Source organism: Trachypithecus francoisi, unplaced genomic scaffold, assembly GCF_009764315.1.
Source record: "Trachypithecus francoisi isolate TF-2019V2 unplaced genomic scaffold, Tfra_2.0 Lachesis_group10, whole genome shotgun sequence".
NCBI classification, from domain to species: domain Eukaryota; kingdom Metazoa; phylum Chordata; class Mammalia; order Primates; family Cercopithecidae; genus Trachypithecus; species Trachypithecus francoisi.
The window spans coordinates 74,105,948-74,124,800 of record NW_022681455.1 but is presented as its reverse complement, the minus strand read 5'-3'; the positions used below and the strand labels follow the sequence as shown (position 1 = coordinate 74,124,800).

The 18,853-nt window shown below is 38.7% G+C and overlaps 1 protein-coding gene across 8 annotated transcripts in view; it reads left to right on the top strand.

The window, feature by feature from the left end:
* Positions 1 to 18,853, top strand: part of TNRC6A (trinucleotide repeat containing adaptor 6A) — a 101,696-nt gene that overhangs the window by 38,130 nt on the left and 44,713 nt on the right. For 6 of the 8 annotated variants that reach the window (XM_033217723.1, XM_033217722.1, XM_033217720.1 and 3 more), the window contains exons 4-5: positions 3,787 to 3,880; positions 13,149 to 13,568. In XM_033217723.1, the coding sequence (XP_033073614.1) occupies positions 3,787 to 3,880; positions 13,149 to 13,568 (514 nt within the window). The remainder of the gene's footprint in view (positions 1 to 3,786; positions 3,881 to 13,148; positions 13,569 to 18,853) is intronic. The other 2 variants (XM_033217725.1, XM_033217721.1) reach the window with 1 other exon arrangement.

The following is an 18,853-nucleotide window of genomic DNA, read 5'->3' as shown; positions in this document are numbered from 1 at the left end:
CAGGTTCAAGTGATTCTCTTGCCTCAGCCTCCTGAGTAGCTGGGATTACAGGTGCCTTTCACCATGCCCAGCTGATTTTTGTACTTTTAGTAGAGATGGGATTTCAGTATGTTGACCAGGCTGGTCTTGAACTCCTGACCTCAAGTGATCTAACTGCCTCAGCCTCCCAAAGTGCTGGGATTACAGGTGTGAGCCACCGTGCCTGGCCACGCTTTTTTCTTTTTATGAATTGCCCATCCTTATTATTTGCCTGTGTAGTTTTTGGGCCTAGAGTTTTCATTAACAATTTACGTGAGCTCTTTCTATAGTAAGCTCATTAGCATTTCATCAGATGTATTTGATGCAAATATTTCCCACATTATGGACCATATCGTATATATGAAGTCATTCTGAGGATGAGGTACGAGGCAAGAATATCTAAATTTTGCCTAATCCCAGGCACCCCATCAGGAATACATACACTGAAGATGCAAATACATGTTCAGAAGAAGGAAAGCACAATTAAATCACATTTATACTATTAGCTTAGACTTCAGTCCTAAACGCTAGTGTGTTGAATGCTTCTCTGCATTAGATTTAGTATCCTTAAACTAAAACATATCTTTCCTTAGGTTAGGGAAAGTTGAGGTGAGGAGGGTTGGGAAGGAACAGAATGGATCCCTTTAATTTATTCTAAAGAACAAGTATTTTCCAGTTTCCCTTTTAAATTGGAATATACACACTTGAAAAAATACACATCACTGTTTTCTCTGTTTTATCAAATGTATTAATTTTTTAGTTTTAGAGTTCTTGACTAATTTCTACGCTGAGAAAACATACCATTTTTCCAGATTTAGAAAATAGTTTGCCCATGTTTTATAAAAGCTTTTAAAATCTGTAGCATTTTATAGTATTTTTGTTTTGTTTTGTTTTAAGATGGAGTCTCGCTCTTTTGCCCAGGCTGGAGTGCAGTGGCGCGATCTCGGCTCACTGCAAGCTCCACCTCCTGGGTTCACGCCATTCTCCTGCCTCAGCCTTCTGAGTAGCTGGGACTACAGACGCCCACCACTGTGCCTGGCTAATTTTTTTTTGTATTTTTAGTAGAGATGGGGTTTCACCGTGTTAGTCAGGATGGTCTTGATCTCCTGATCTCGTGATCCACCCTCCTGGGCCTCCCAAAGTGCTGGGATTACAGGTGTGAGCCACCGCGCCTGGCCAGTATTGTTTAATTTAGCTGAACTTTATTTTTATACTGTATATTTGGGACTTTTTTCCTAATTTAAAAAATCAACTAACCATTCTGTATTTCTTAACTAATTAATATCTTCAGTGATTTAATGACAGTTCCTTTATTATATAACTTTAGGAAATTAAAAACTCAGTGGGAACTAACTTCTACTTGAATGTTCAGGTATTATGTTTATGTTGTTTCTTTTTTTTTTTTTTTTTTTTGAGACGGAGTCTCGCTCTGTCGCCCAGGCTGGAGTGCAGTGGCGCGATCTCGGCTCACTGCAAGCTCCGTCTCCCGGGTTTACGCCATTCTCCTGCCTCAGCCTCCCGAGTAGCTGGGACTACAGGCGCCCGCCATCTCGCCCGGCTAGTTTTTTGTATTTTTTAGTAGAGACGGGGTTTCACCGTGTAGACCAGGATGGTCTCGATCTCCTGATCTCGTGATCCACCCGTCTCGGCCTCCCAAAGTGCTGGGATTACAGGCTTGAGCCACTGTGCCCGGCTACTGACTGTTTTTTCTTATTTTTAAATTTTGAGTCACAAATGGAAGCTGAAGCTCTCTAGAGGTTGCCACAGTGTCTTCCAGAACCGTTTTCCAGACTTACTCAGACATGAGAACCCCATGTGATACTTGTTTTTGAATATATGGATTCTGATTAGTAAGTGTAAGACTGAAGAATCTTTCGCTTCTAAACAGTTCAAATAAGCAAATTTGAAGAGGGCCATTCTGTACTTTTGTGTTATTGAGGAGAGATTAATAGGCAGTCTGAATTTTTTTCTTTTAAAAGGTGTCTGGGTCAGGCATGGTGGCTCACGCCTGTAATCCCAGCACTTTGGGAGGCCCAGGCAGGCAGATCATAAGGTCAGGAGATTGAGACCATCCTGGCTAACACAGTGAAACCTCATCTCTACTAAAAATACAAAAACAAAATTATTCGGGCGTGGTAGTGGGCACCTGTAGTCCCAGCTACTCAGGAGGCTGAAGCAGGAGAATGGCGTGAACCAGGAGGCGGAGCTTGCAGTGAGCCAAGATTGTGGCACTGTACTCCAGCCTGGGCAACAGAGCAAGACTCCGTCTGTCCCAAAAAAAAAGAAAAAGAAAAAGGTGTGCCTGAACCTGAGAAAGAGACTTTTGATCGTCACAGTTTTCTGAATTACATATTTGGGCAAGACTCAATGACTCCATTAACCAAAGATTTTGAAAATAGCACATTGTGAATATTGTGAATATCCTCCATCTCAGAAAGAAGATTCTGTGCTTTACAACAGACATAACTTGCTCATTTTGTTGAAGAGCAGAATTTTTGTAATTGGGCCATTTCATCTGGAATTTCATTAGTGAAAAAGCTCTGGGAAGTATATTATTCAATGATCTTGACCTGGAGGAGTGTATCAAGACAAATCAGCTGAGTTTCTCTTTGTGTTGGTAATTTAAGGTGGTTAGTATGGGTAGAAGATAGAGTCCTGCTGGCCGCAGTGACTCACGCCTATGATCCCAACACTTTGGGAGGCAGAGGTGGGTGGATCCCTTGAGGTCAGGAGTTGGAGACCAGCCTGGCCAACATGGTGAAACCCCATGTCTACTAAAAATAAAAAAAATAAGCTGGGCTTGGTGGCTCGCGGCTGTAGTCCTAGCTACTCAGGAGGTCCGAGGCTCGAGAATCGCTTGAACCCAGGAGGCAGAGGCTGCAGCGAGCCGATAACGCGCCATTGCACTCCAGCCTGGGTGACTCAACGGTACTCCATCTCAAAAAAAACAAAAAAAAAAAAGAAGAAGATGATAGAGTCCCTTGAGGAAGCAGAGCTAGGTGCTTCCCTGAGGCTCAGGAAAATATATACATCCTGATTTTCTAGCATTTCTGAAGTGAATTAAAACTAAGTCATTTCAATTTAATATTTGTTTTAAATTTGGTATCTAATTTTTACCTGATTAAGATATCTTGCTGTTTGGCATTTTTTTCTTAGGAACTTTTCAACAGAAATATTAAGACTTGCTTGTGTAAAATATATATACAGTTATATTTGATATCAGTTTTTAAACCTTAGTTTTTAGCCATTTACTTCAAATGACTTGCTAAGAATTGGCAAAAGTTAATGGGTTGGCAAACATTTAGTATTTCCAGATCAGCTACTAGCACTTAAAGCTGCAGCCATGTACTGCAACAGAAATTCTAACACTACATCTTACATGTATCACCTTAAAAACTAGACTTCCCCTCTGTGCCCCTTAGCATTCCACAACTGACCGAAGTTAGTACTGGACAAGGGATGTATATTATACAGAGGAAGTATGTTATAAATCATCCAGTATGCTTATTAATGAGCAAGAAGAGGATTTTTTATAGAAGTACAGTGTTTGGCTGTGTTTTAAGTAAGTTTAATTTATGAACTCATTTTCATTGAATAGAACTGCACTTTGCATTGTTCAGCTACTTCTCTGTCCCTTGCAATCCCTTAAAATATAATGAGATAGAATTCAAGTTATTGGGCCTCAAATACAGGTTGGAAGAAGCTGGCAAGCAGTACTTTCAGAGCAGTAAAATGACACTATGCTTTTCCTCCATTTTCTCCTGAAAGCTGCAGAGTGGGAAAGCAACAGAATTTGGAAACACCTTTCTTTGGAATTTTCTTGATGTAGAGAATTTTCTAATCTACTTTGAAGTTTCATCAGGTTTGTGACTTTTGAAAATCTGTGTCCCATTGTGATGCTGCTGCTGCTGTTCAGGAAAGCTGGAAGAACTGATTGCACCCAAACTTGTTTGCTCTCCCTCTGAGGATTAGGCAGATTCTTTCATGTGAAAAATTATTGAAAGCTACCTTAGTATTTTAGTGGAACAGCTAGAATCATTGATTTCAGAGTTTAAGATTAAAGAGAATACAATTAGATATTAGAAATTAACAATAGAGAAGAAAAATATGTGATGTTGCCTGATAAACAGTTAAATTTTAAATATGCTAGGTTATATATTAACTTCTATCTGTAAGGCTTTTATTTTCTGGCTCCTAAGAATGTAAAATACTTGCCTGTAATATTTTAAAGAATTCTTGTTAAAAAATCTGTGGATGACACTTTTAAAAATATTTGAACAGTTGGTACTTTAAGGATTTTTTAAGCATCAGGCATTCAGAGTTAACCTGTTTGAGCGGTAGAAAGTTCGTCTTGTGATTTTTAAAAACCCTTCTTGATTTGTTAGTGAATTGTTTGAGTACACCTTTTTGTCTTGGTGATAATGCCTAATCTCATTTGAAAAGGTAAAAAAAAATTTTCTTAGCCGGGCGCGGTGGCTCATGCCTGTAATCCCAGCACTTTGGGAGGCCAAGGTGGGCGGATCACAAGGTCAGGTGATCCAGACCATCCTGGCTAACATGGTGAAACCCCGTCTCTACTAAAAACACAAAAAATTAGCCGCATGGTGGCAGGCACCTGTAGTCCCAGCTACTCTAGAGGCTGACGCAGGAGAATGGCGTGAACGTGGGAGGCAGAGCTGGCAGTGAGCCGAGATTGCGCCACTGCACTCCAGCCTGGGCAACAGAGCGAGACTCCGTCTCAAAAAAAAAAAATTTTTCTTAATTACAATGAAAGATACTTAGGGAAATCCTATGTTGTTGCTCTTATTTGAGAACATTTTCTAACTGAAGAGCTTTCATTGGTACACTCCATCTTGTCTTCTAGGAGCTTAAGCTGATGGTTTTTTGTTTTCCTATATAATGACACATATAGAAATAGTAATTTTAGGTAAAGTTAAAGTTTGCCAAGAGAAGTATTAAAAAGCACTTCATATTTTATAGGTATTCACTAAGTTATATTTTCTAGAAGTCAACTTAGCACTCCAGTCTGTTAAAGTGACATCAAGTATTAAAGCAGCATTTTGTGTAGTGTATTTCCACCAGTATTTTAGAAGATTTACAATGTAGCCAATATGAAAACTATTATACAAAGTTAAATAGTAGACTTTGATGGATAGGAGTAACATAAGGGCTTCAGGTATTAAGGCATGGAAATTGATGTTTTGGGGATTGGTAGTATTCAAAGATGATTGTTGGCTGGTCCACATTTAAATTCTTGCTGTTAAACTTGTAGATAGTCAAAGTGAAGTTCATTAAATATTTTCTGAAATCAGTGTATTAAGGTGACGTAAAGCATTTTAAACATTTAAAGAAGCATTAATTAAAATGGTATTACAAAGTTAGAACTTGGTATATTTAGAACTTTGCTTATATTGTCTATTCTTAGGTTTTCATGTGAATATAAGACAATTGCTATCTATTTTTTTCAATTAAGAAGCTATTTTTTAAAAGTTTTAGACTTACAGAATGATATGTTTTTATATAAGAAATATCAAGAAAGCTTGTAGAATAGCAAAGTGTAGCAAAAATTAATTTCTTTGTCTTATTGGTTGATTTCATTGTTTCACAAAGTGGGGCGTCCTGATTTGGAACACAAACTTGGAAAATGTAGGGTGAATTCTTTGAATAGATAATTTTTCCATTCTTAAAAGTTAAACTTGTTCATTTTTGGACCAGTTAAAATTTTTTCCCATTTCTTTAAAACTGTGAAATAGATGGGTGGCGTCACAGTATGACCAAAAAAAAAAAAAACCTAAAAATAGAATTCTTTACTAGATTATATGTTTTATCCTAGCGAAATGAAATTCCTTTCCATTAAAATCTTTTTCTGATATTATGGACCAGTGCAATCTCACGGCTAATTAGAGAACCATCTCACATTAATGATCTCAGTGGCTGGACTTGTCCTGCTCTCTCCATGCTGGCTGTAGGTGTTTTTTAGAGCAGAGATTTATTTAAAACTATTGATGCATTCAGCAGCATACTAACCAGTGACCATCATTCTTACTCTTTCTCTTGATCATTCTTTTTCTTTTGTTTACTGGTTCTTCATTATTCCACCTCTGGAATGTTGATATTCCACAGTGTTTAATCCTCAGTATTGTTCTATCTTATTTTGTATAGATCCAGTCACTTTGTGTATGCCTGACAATTCCTGGATTATTTATTCAACCAGCGTTTGCTTTGCTTGGTTCAGGAAATGCTAGTGACAAAGTGAAGGAGAAATAAGAAACCAACACTTACAGAGCACATTGACTGCCTTATAAGGGATATGTAAGAGTTTCATCAGAATAGAGGAGGGCAATCTGGTTGTTATAACATAACATGCTTCTAAGATACGCCCAGTCTGGGGGTGGGGGAGATTAGTTGTTTCCTAGACAAAATGGACAAAAAGATTTGCAAGAAAGGTATCAAGGCATTTTGGGCAAAAGAAATAGCATGAAAGAGTGTGATACCTTTTGGGGAATTGCAGGTATTTGGTGTGGTAGAAGAGAATGCAATGAGTGTGGACATAGCAGGATATGAATCTGGAAAAAGGTAGAGAGGGGCCATGCCAAGGAGTTTAGAAAGGAGTTCCAAAAGTGGTTTTATGGTATAGATAATTTGGGGCAGATAGATGTTAGATTTGGGGAGACGTGAAAGTGGTTGGGGCAAGGATCAAGACTTGAGCCAGGCTGGCAGTCCCATTAGGAGGTTTTTGTAAGAGTAAATTGTTGAGGGCCTAAATCACAGGAGTGGCTTTGGAGACACAGGATGCATTTGAATTTTATCAAGGAGGTAATCTGTTGGGCCTGTTGACTGACTAGGTACAGGGGGGTAGGGAAAAATTAAGGAAGAAATTCCTGCTTGAGTAACTGCATAGATAGTTAAGCCATTACCTAAAATGAACGGTTTCTCTCCCGTCACTGACAGTTATAACTTGTTCTTGCCTTTACTTTGCTCCTTCTGTCTGCTGCTTAAACCCATTCTTGAGGTTTTGTCATTTCTTCTCCTACAACTGTTTTCTCACCTGTATGTTGAATCTGAAATCCATATTTTTAATCCAAACTTTTTTTAACTCCAGAACCATAAATTCAGTTGCATCCCGTGTGTGCATATCCTGTAGCAGTGGTTAGGAGGCTCCTCGAAACTCTTTCATGAGATCTATGAGGTCAAATCAATTTTCATAATAACAGGAAGACTGTTTCACTTTTATTATGAGTATATAGTGGAGTTTTCCGGAGGTGACACAGTGTGGGATATCACAACAAATTGGATGCAGGTGCATATGTGATAATCCACCTGCCTTCTGTTAAGCCAGATGTTAAAGAGACTTACAGAAATATAAAACAGTGCCATGCTTCTCACTAATTTTGTTTTGGAAAATGCAATAATTTTTAAAAAATGTATCTATGTTCATATGTAATAAATTTATTTTTAACTCACTTAAAATATTTGTTTAAACTTTTTTATGGTAAATGTATATACAACACCCACAAATGAAACCTTTTGGAGTTCTCAGTGTTTCAGAGTATAAAGGACCTTGAGACCAAAACATTTGAGATGTGAGTCAGCGGAGGCAGTGTGGTTAAGTGCCTTGCCCATGGTCATATAACTAGTAAGTTGCAGAGCTGAGATTTGATTCCATCTAGTCTTCTGAACCTATACTTCTTGTCCTGGGACAGTTTAGGTAAGATTAATATTACATGTTTCTTGAGGATACACACCCATCCACACACACCCCCTGTTATCTGAGCCTGGTGCATTTTATGTTATGTTGTGTTATGTTGTGTTATGTTATGTTATGTTATTTCATTCGTTCATTCAGGAGTTGGGGCCTTACCATGTTGCCCATGCCTGACTTGAACTTTTTGGCTCAAGCAGTCCTCCTGCCTCAGGACTACAGGCGTGTGCTGCTGTGCCTGGCTTTTGTATTTTTGTATGCCTGGTGTGTTTTGGAGGGATAAATCTTGGGAGACCCTTTCAGAGTTTCTGCTGTTATACTGTAGGACCTTCTATTCTTCTGTGAGCCTATTTTGGTAAATTACATTTGATAAAGCAGAGTTTGGAAAACTACAGTCTGCAGGTGAAATCTGGCCCATTGCCTGGTTTTGCATATGCAGTGTTATGGAATATAGTCACATCCATTTGTTTGCATTTACCTGTTGTCTGTGGCTGCTCTGGTGCTACAGTGGCAGAGTTGAGTGCTTGTCACAGACTCTGTGGTCTGCAAAGCCCACAATATTTACTGTCTCATCTTTACAGAAAGAACTTGCCAACCCTTGTTGTACAACATAGTTCAATTTAGCTGGGTTTTGTTTTACTGGGATAGATTGTACATAGTATTTTCTTGTCTTTTGATAATCTCCACGTTTGAATTTGTGTCTTTTTCACTCCCGATGCTATTTATATCTCTTGTTTTTATTCACGTTGTTTGGGATGACCAAAATTTAGCCTGACTTATTGGTAACAGTGTTATGTTGGTGTTCCATCTTTTACTGTGCTCTGCAATAATTTAAATGCCATTAGGTTTAGAGATACATGTTTCTTTTACTTTTTTCTTTTCTTGAAAGTGGGTCTTGCTGTTGCAAGACTCTGGAGGCGGAGGTTGCAGTGAGCCAAGAGCACACCATTGCACTGCAGCCTGGGCAACAAGTGCAAAACCCTGTCTTAAAAAAAAAAAAAACTATTAAAGGCTGGGTGCAGTGGCTCCCAGCACTTTGGGAGGCCGAGGCAGGAGGATCACCTGAGATCAGGAGTTCGAGACCAGCCTGGCTAACATGTAAAACCCCATCTCTACTAAAAATACAAAAATTAGCTGGGCATGGTGGCACACACCTGTAATCCCAGCTACTCCTCAGGCTGAGGCATGAGAATCACTTGAACCAGGGAGGTGGAGGTTGCAGTAAGCCAAGATTGCACCACAGCATTCCAGCCTGGACAACAGAGCGAGACTCTTGTCTCCAAAAATAAGTATACACTAGTGAAAAAGAAAAAAGTGTGGTAGTATTAATCAAGGAAATTATCTGATCATGATAGATAACTTTCATAAATTTCTCTTATTTCTTCTTTGTAAACTAGTTAATCTATTTAGATTTCCTGCCTCTTCTATGGTCAATGTTAAATTACTCCCTCCTCCAGCTTTTCATATTTATAGATTTGAACATAAAGAAATATATTAATTTCAGAAGGTTATTTTTTTCCATTTTCATTTTTTAATAAAGTTAACTGTTTTTCATAGAAGCATGCCTTGGATTTATTGATTTACTTTTAAAGTCATTGATCTCTCTTTTATGTTTACTAATTGTTTCTGTTTCCTTTACTTTAATGTGTGTGGGTGTTTTGCCCCTTCTTGAGTTGGATGCATTATGTTTTTGTTGGAAATAAGGCTATGAATTTTTTTTTGAGCTCTGGTTTAGCTGGATCTCAAAATGTATTGTATGCAGTGTTTTCAGTATTATTTTCTTGGTAACCCTGTAGTTTCATGTTTATTTCTTCTTCATCTTGAAATGTACTTTTTTCTTTTTCTTTTCTGTTTTTAGCTGAAAAATTTGTGTTATGCAATTGAAATTTATTTAAGGCAGATTTTTATTTGCTAGTTTTGTGATTTTAGTGACATTACATTGTAATGCAGAAATATCCACTGTATTATTTCTAGCCTTTGCAATTTATTGATGTTTTCTTTGCTGTTGTATGGCATGTATGTGCACGTTAACTTCTTATGATTGTTTCATGGGTATTTGTCAAAAAGATGTTATTTGTTTTCAAGGTACATGGCTTTGCTTTTTTCTAGTTTACTCTGTCTCCATTTATTTTAAATGTTTTGATATTATGAGACTTGGCATATAAAAGTGCTTAATTGCTCGTCTTTTTAGTTGTTTCTTTTATTATGAATATGAAATTTCTCTTATCCTTTATAATGCTTTTCTCTTTGAATTTTATTTTGTCTGATACCAGTATTGTTTTCATTGTAATTTTCTTAGCCTTTCTTGGTTGTATATCTTCCTCTCTACTTTTTTTTTAAACCTTGCTGAGTTGTTTTGTTTAAGAGTGCTTTTTGCAAAGTTTATTAAGTTTATTTTTCCTTTCTTAGTTTAAGAGGCTTTATCTTTTAGCAAGTGAACTTAACCCATTCACATTTATTGTGATACAGGTATTTTGGGGCTTCTATTTAGCATCCTAGTTTGCATTAACCAGAACTTTGAAATTTTTTAAAATTCCATATTCCATGTCTGCTGAATAGATGAAGTTTTCTAATTTTCCTTTTCCCCCCCTTCCAGTGGTTTGGGTGATTATGAACATAATTAACATTTTAACTACACATACATCATAGCCAGTATTAGTCAGTATTGGTATTTGTTACTTAGCAACCCCCACTTATGTTCACTTTTTAATCCTTCACTCATTACTTCTGTGTCTTATTTTATATCTAAGATTGTACTTCAGATTAGCTTCATTTAATAATCAGTAGTTAACATTATCTTGATTCTTTACTGGTTTTAATGAAGTTTTCTGGCCCGGGAAATGAATACCTATCTCAGCTTTGTTTTCCACGTGGTACTTTACTGATGAGAAATACAGCATTTACTTGAGTTTGAGGTAGAGGTGAAGTTGCTGGGTGACAAATATTGATGTTGCTTCTGAACCTCTGGTCACCTTTGATTTAGTGTTAGGTTCTTATTACATGCCTTCATATAGATCATTCACAGTTTTTGTATATAGGTTATCTTCTGGTTCTTTGATAAATAAAAAGCATCTTCCTGCTCCTTTCTCACACACCTTGTTTGGGCATAAAATTGTCACAATGTTATTTTTTAATATTTAGATTTTTAAAGTAATGAAGTGGCAACAAACCTATATTACAGCAGCGGGTAACTACCACTTTAAGTTGATATTCGATTGCCAAATGCCACGCTGGGTCCAGTTCTAAGCATGTAAAAGCTAAGTAAACTTTTTTATGTTCCTTATAATGTTACATATACAGTTGTCCCTTGGTATCTGTGACGCATTGGTTCCAGGACCCCCAACAGATACCAAAATTCATGGATGTTCAAGTCTCGTATATAAAATGGTCAGTATTTGCATATAACCTACACACATTCTCCTATATACTTTGAATCATCTGTAGATTACTTACAGTACCAAATATAATGTAAATGCTGTGTAGTTGCATTGGTGTTTATTTGTATTTTTATTTTTGGTTTGCTTAGTATTTTTGATCCATGGTTGGTTGAATCTGTGGGTGGGGCACACATAGATGTGGAGGGCTGCCTGTACTTTATCTTCCTTAGGTTTCAGAGGTACTTTAGAATAGTCAAGTGCCGTATTGTCCTCAGGAAGTGTTTTTGATAGCCAGTATCTGCTTATTACTACATGAGGCACACAAAGGAATATATGTTATTGTTACATATTAGAAGCATTATATTGTCTGGGAGACAAAATTTTCACCAATAATTAGGCCTAGAAAGCACTTTGCCCCAATTATCAGTAAGAGACTTGTCAGTGAGCATCAAGAATGAAAGCATTATAAACAGTAGATGGAATGTTTGTAATTTTTCACTGTAATTCTTCCTGAACTACAGTTCGTATTACTTTAGAAAATTGAAGTGACACAAAAAAAATAAGAGGCCAAGATCATGTATTATGTTTAAAAAGTATAAATGACATAGAGTAAATTTACCAGATGTTCAGAGAAGGAAGAAAATGGGGAGACCAGTTTCTTAGGTGAAGGGGGGCTAGAGCTGAGAGTGTGGAAGAGGAAGTTGGTGGTCATTGTAAACTCAGGTGACCAAGGGTTTAATGACATCATCATATCTATTGTAGGCATTTGATAAAGATTTCTTTTGGACACAATTAATAACTTCACTTCTGTTTACTGAGTGGTTACAACACCTTGGGCACTTGACCAAGACTCTTCCTACTTTATAGAGGAGAAAGACACAGAGGTAACTCAGATGGTGAATGGTGGGCTGTTTTAATTCCAGGGTGGGAGCTTGAATGGAGATTTTTTCTAAGTTTCCTCACCAGTAACATGGGGGTGTTTCACTTCACTTATCTGACAGTTGTATCTGTGAGGATACATTAAAAAATTTCATAGAAATATTCAACTGCTACCAAAGTATAAGGTGGTATTGTGTCAGTCATTAACGAATAGCCACTGTTTATATAGCCTTATGTTCTGTGTTTTATAAACATGAAGACATTTAACCTTAGGATAGCTCTGCAAGGTGTAGGTACTGTCTCCATTTTACCGGGAAAACAGCAGGCTCAGTTAGGTTTATACAACTTGCCCAAAGACACAAAGCTTGTAAAGGCAGGGCTGGGGTTGAAACCTGGCACCAAAAGCTCATACACCATGCATCTCTGTACTTCTCCAGCTGGGTTTACTTACACTGGCTTAAGGCATTTCCATCGGTTTTCTTTCTTTACACTCTTTTATGAGTCAACAGTTTCCCTATTTGCAGTTTCTGGTTTATTTTTCAGATTTAAGATAGAGCATCCAGATTATTTCTCTCATTTTGATTCATCTCATGGATACGTTATCTTTGTCTTTACTTCTATGTTCTGAGTTTGTCTTACACGATTCAGATTTTACATTTTTACATTGTTAACTTTGGCTTTTTGTAAGAAAACCAGCAGGTTGTTTTCTAACCTTGTGTTGTCTTCCAAAGATGAAAAATAGAGACCAAACACATTAACAATGAGGCAGAATAAGAACAGTTGCCAGGGAATAGAGGATTCTCTTAGGACTACTGAAAATTGGCCACATTTGTTCTTTGAGTCATTGCGAGTTCCCTGGTTTTGTAATGATCAGATGATGATGTCTTTGACCAGAGTGTAATGTGGGAAAAGGGATAGTGATCATGAGTTGTTGTCTTGGCCAGAAGTCCTTGGGCCCTTATTGGATAGGTAGTTAGGAGAAGTGAAATTTGACTCTTGGCAGTGACATCTCCTAACAAAATTTGAGCCTGTAAATGAGGATATCCCTGCTCACGGAAAGCTTCTGTTTTTTTAGGATTATTTTTCTTAGTGCCTTTGAATTTACATGGCTTACTTTGGAGGTACACTTTACTGGCTAATGTTTTCCACCCCTTTTCTTTTGTTGGGATTAGTGCCAGAACAGATAAAGCCCAGTGTAAGCCAGCCTCAGCCTGCCAACTCTAATAACGGCACTTCCACAGCAACCAGCACTAATAATAATGCCAAGCGAGCTACAGCCAACAATCAGCAGCCACAACAGCAGCCGCAGCAGCAGCAGCAGCCGCAGCAGCAGCAGCAGCCGCAGCAGCAGCCACAGCCGCAGCAGCCACAGCAGCAGCCACAGGCCTTGCCTCGGTATCCTCGTGAAGTACCTCCACGATTTCGCCACCAGGAACACAAACAGCTTCTAAAGAGGGGTCAGCATTTTCCTGTCATAGCAGCAAACCTTGGATCTGCTGTTAAAGTGTTAAACAGCCAGTCAGAAAGCAGTGCTTTAACAAATCAACAGCCACAAAATAACGGAGAGGTGCAGAACAGCAAAAACCAGTCAGGTGAGAGAAGGCATTTCTTACGAGACTCACACCTTATCATCATTAGCTGTATAGCAAGTTAATAAATTTGTAACTTTTTGGTGATGTATTTGTATTCATCAGTATCTGGACTTTAATATAAGAGTTCTTTATAGGGAGTTATGAATGGGGAATCTTAAAATATTTCCTGTAAGTTACCTACTTTAAAATGATTATTTTACTTATTCTCTCTTCAGGTTCTGCCCATTTTAATAAGGAGCTTATAGCTAAAGTTGACTGTAAGACTGTAGCCAAAATTGAGCACCCTTCCCCCCAGGCCATGTGCTGAGCAGTTGTACAAATTATTGCAATTTAGTGTTCAACAACGTTGTGAGACAGAGTTCTTAACCTCCACTTTCAGTAGAGGCAGCTGACACACCAAGACATTAAGTAACTTGCCCAAGCTCATTCAGTTACCACATGTCATAAAAAGACTGGCACTCATGGAAATTATATTCAAACAGAGGAAATGCATTTAGTTATTTGCCTCAGAGTGACTTCTCTGAGCTTGGTAGTGATTGTGAGGCAGAAAATAAATCTAGTATGTGATTACAAGTTTTCTCAAAGCCCAGTTTGTTTCAACATGTTCTGGAAAGTTTTGATGGTCTGTTAGTCCGTCCATTCATTCATTTATCCAACTATTTTAAAGTTCTACCACAAGCCAGATAGAGAATTAGGTGCTAGGGTTGAGGGGGGAATCAAGGTGCCCATACAAAAATACAATTCTAGAGGCAGTATAGCATACTGATAAAGAAGGAAGTCTAGAATCAGACTGCAGCCTTGCATCCTGGTGCCCCCATATCCCAGTGTGTGTGACCTTGGGCAGGTTACTTAATTGCTCCATGTGCCTGAGCAGTCTTTCCTAACTGTCCCAGGTTGTACTCACTTTCTGCACCTGTGCTCTCTTTTATATACCAAGAACTACTCTGTACATTGTAATATATTATGGTATTCACGGTGAATAAGTAGCAGTTCCTGGACTCACATCAAGATCTGTTTGACTCCAAAGCTATGCTCGTAACCACCATGCTGTGCTTTGGCACCATACAAGATGTGATAGGTAATGAGGAAGAGGACATAAATGTGAGTTTTCTAGCATAGGCACATTGTTATTGGAAAGGATACAAATTTAAGTCATTGTCCTGAGTTAATATTTACTCCCTAATTTCCCAGCACCTTATTACCTGTGTGAGCTTAGCCACATAACACATCTGACCTTCTTTGCTAATCTGTAAAATAGTACCCAACCCTATAAGGTTGCTGTGGGGACTTAATTATATGGCATGTTATTAAAGGAGCTAGATTAATGCCTGATATCTAGGTGCCAAATAAATTGTCTTCCTAATAACTGTTATAGAAGGACCTGCACTTCTCAAGAAGTGTTTGGTTTAGACATACTAGATCTAGTGCCAAGTAGTAGGCAATTAATAATTTGAAGTTCACCTGGGAAGTCAGGTTGGAAGCAAATATATTGGTGATCAGCATGATGAAAAATGCGGCTAAAACTTGGGAGAGGTTAGTTATACAACAAATGATGGAGTACCTGCTGTGAGCTAAGCAAGGTGGAATGGCACTGAACAAAACAGTGAAGTGGGATAGTATATTTAGAAAATATGTCAAATATGCCTTTTCACTTGGGGAAATGAAAGGTACCTGTTTTTGAAATGGAAACAACATAAGTGTAAGAATCTTGCTTCTCAAAAATAACTCTGAGTCAAAAATATCAAAAGTGTTACGAGTGTGCGTTCAGATGAGAAGAAGCCCTCAGGTGTGGGCATAGGAAGAAGTCTTCAAAAAAAGGCTGAGAAGGAAAAACATCCTGCCTATTTCTAAAAGAATTTTACCAGGGTGGACTGCATTGATGTGGAGGCTAAGTTGGAAGTGAGGAGGGTGCAGCAATCTAACTGAAGCCTGGATTCAATCTCAGAAAACAACTAGAAAATGCAGATGATGAAACCAAGGCATTCCAAACAAGAGCCAGATTTGTACTTTTGTCTCTTAAAAAATTTGTGAATCCCCACTTACCAGCATATTTTACATATTTACGTTAAAACATCTTTCTAGGTGTTACTAGGATTGATAATAGAAACTTTAGCTTGCAAAATAGACCAGGAGAGTCAGTGAAGGCTTCTTATGAGTTAGGTATATCCAGCTCCTACCAAGTTACTAATATTAATGATGATATAGTGGCTAATCCTTATGGAATGCTTACTGTGCCCACACACTACTAACTTACTTAATGCTTCTTTTACAGAGTAGATAGTATCATCTTCATTTTACAGATTAGGAAATAGCCTAGAGGCCAGTGAGGAACAGGGTACTAGATAGTATAAACAGCGTGCACAGTAGCCCAGAAACATGATCATTCTTTGTTGTGAACTACATGTAGTTCAGAAATGGGAAAACGTAATGTTAGCTGGGTTTTTTTGTTTTGTTTTGTTTTGTTTGATCCATTTGTATTTGGCTTTTTTATGTTCTCGTTTTTAATTTTTTTAGAATCCTGTGCTAGTCAAACTAGACAACTCTGCAGACTAGCCCTGGGCTGCCAGTTTGGGGCTGGGCCTTAGACACTTATTGATGGTTTAAATTGAGACTTGAGACCTCTTTTTTGCAGTTGACCACTTAGAGCCCAAAGGGGTGAAATAACTCTTTTAATATCGGGGCCCACAAACCATGTAATGAGAGTGAAGGCTTTGGGGGGACCAGTAGGCTCAACAGGAGCAATATTGTTCTTATAGGCCAAAGTGTTCTATCCCATTTTTTAATCCACCTGACATGATCCATACAGAAGAGTTAAGAAGACTAGAATCATGAACACTCATATACCCTCCACCCAAATCTGGTGGTTAACATTGTCCCATCTTGACACACATCTCTTTCTCTGTCTCATATCTGCATACATGTGCACGTTATTGTTGAACCACTTTAAGTTGCAAACACTGACACTTCAACTTTAATACTTCACAGGTAATTATCCTAAGAATAAGCATAGTCTCCTATACAACCACAATACCATTATCACCGCTAAGTAAAAGAACAACAATATCTTCTAATAGTTTGTGTCCACATTTTTGCTAGTTGTCCCAAGAATGTATTGCTTGCTTGCTTGTTCAGAGTATGCTAGCGTTTATATAAAATATAAAGCATATAGAACACTATGTATTGCTTAGGGGATGAATTCAAATGTAGTAAGATATAAAGATTTACATGAGTGATTACCACTGGTATACCCACTGGGGAAGGAAAGAGAGAGAATACGAGTTTTTTCTGCCATACTAGTAATGTATTTCTTAAGGTGTATGGGTATATTTTATATTACTCTTTTATGGACTTTTCTATGTTTGAAATAGTTATTTTTTAAAAGAAGAAGACATTTGAGGCATAATGGTGAATGACAGTAATTGGGATGTTTTAACCAAAAATGTTAACATTAAAGTTTCTGGAGATGTTTAAAGGTTAAAATGCTGTCCATTCCATCCATCTCTGCTCTTGCATTGGGCTTTTAGCACGGTGTACATCCTTGCTGTCTTGAAGCTTCTGCTTGCTTGGAACTTGTACCTTCCCCTTGGATGATAAACAAACTCATATCTTCTCTATCCTTAAAAAAAAATTTCATTAAGTCTCCATACTCTTTTTTTTTTCTTTTTTTTTGAGGAGACAGGGTCTCACTTTGTCACCCACGCTGGAGTGCAGTGGCATGAACATGGCTCACTACAGCCTCAACCTCCCAGCTCAAGTGATCCTCCCAATTCAGTCAGTCTCCCTGAGTAGCTGGGACTGTAGGCGTTTGCCACCACGCCTGGTGAATTTTTGTGTGGTTTGTAGAGACGGGATTTTGCCATGTTGCCCAGGCTGGTCTTGAACTCCTGAGCTCAAGCTGTCTGCCTGCCTTGGCCTCCTAAACTGCTGGGATTAGAGGCGTGAGCCACCATGCCCGGCAAAATCCCCATAGTCTTTTGAGGCTATTACAGAATTTCTCCCTCCCGCCTTTCAGTGTTATTGAAGGAATGGTCTGTACTTGCAGTCTTTAATGTATTACATCGGTGTCTCATAATCTGGCTTCTGCTCACTTGACTAAAATAACTGTATTGCTGAAGTCACTGATCTTCTGAATGTCAAATGCAAACCTTTTTGTTCCTTCCCAAGGCTTTGTTTCAGATCTCCCCACATTTTAGGTCCTCTTCTGGAAGTCTTCAGTTAACGTTGGGCCCCTCAAAACTCAGTATGTCCAAACTTGAACTCTTTGTGTTGCCCCCATACCACTTCCTTCTTCTGCATTCCTTTGCTCAAATAGTTGCCGCCCCCATTCATCCAGTCGCCCATCTAGAAACCTTGAAATCATGCTTTACTCTTCCCTCTCCTGTATGTCTCACAGGGTTACTGTACTCTGCTGATTTTAACTCTTTTTTATTTTATTTTTTTATTTTTTTTGAGATGGAGTCTCATTCTGTCGCCCAGGCTGGAGTGCAGTGGCACGATCTTGGCTCACTGCAAGCTCCACTCCTGGGTTCACGCCATTCTCCTGCCTCGGCCTCCCGAGTAGCTGGGATTACAGGTGCGTGCCACTACGCCTGGTTAATTTTTTGTGTTTTTAGTAGAGACAGGGTTTCACCATGTTAGCCAGAATGGTCTCGATCTCCTGACCTCGTGATCCGCCTACCTCAGCCTCCCAAAGTGCTGGGATAACAGGCGTGAGCCACCAGGCCCAGCCAATTTTAACTCTTAAATACCTCCCACTTTTCCGTCCCCACCCCCCCAATACTGCTGCTACCAGTTGCCCTGGTTGAGGTGTTCACCATCTGGTCTAGAGCAGCATCCCCAAGAAAGTCTTTTGTATCCGTCTCCCTGTCATCTTCACCCCATCTCTCAAACCAGAAGCCAGTCATGATTCATGCATTGCATTTGGTTGTGATATTACATTTGTCTTTTCAATTCTGGAACAGAGATATGGGCCTATTTTAGTCCAGCTTTATTGGGAGATACCCACACCCATTCATTTACATATCGTCTGTGGGCCGCTTTCAAGCTACAATGGCAGAGTTAAATAGTTTTCACAGACCATCTGGCCTGTAAGGCCTGAAATGTTTAACTGGACCAGTGAGGAACAAGTTTGTCAAACCCTGAGCCAAAGGCAAGAATAACCGGAAGAGACATTTTGAATTTTGTACTTAAGAGTGATCTGAGGCCAGGCGTGGTGGCTCACACCTGTAATCCCAGCACTTTGGGAGGCCAAGGCGGGCAGATCACGAGGTCAGGAGATCGAGACC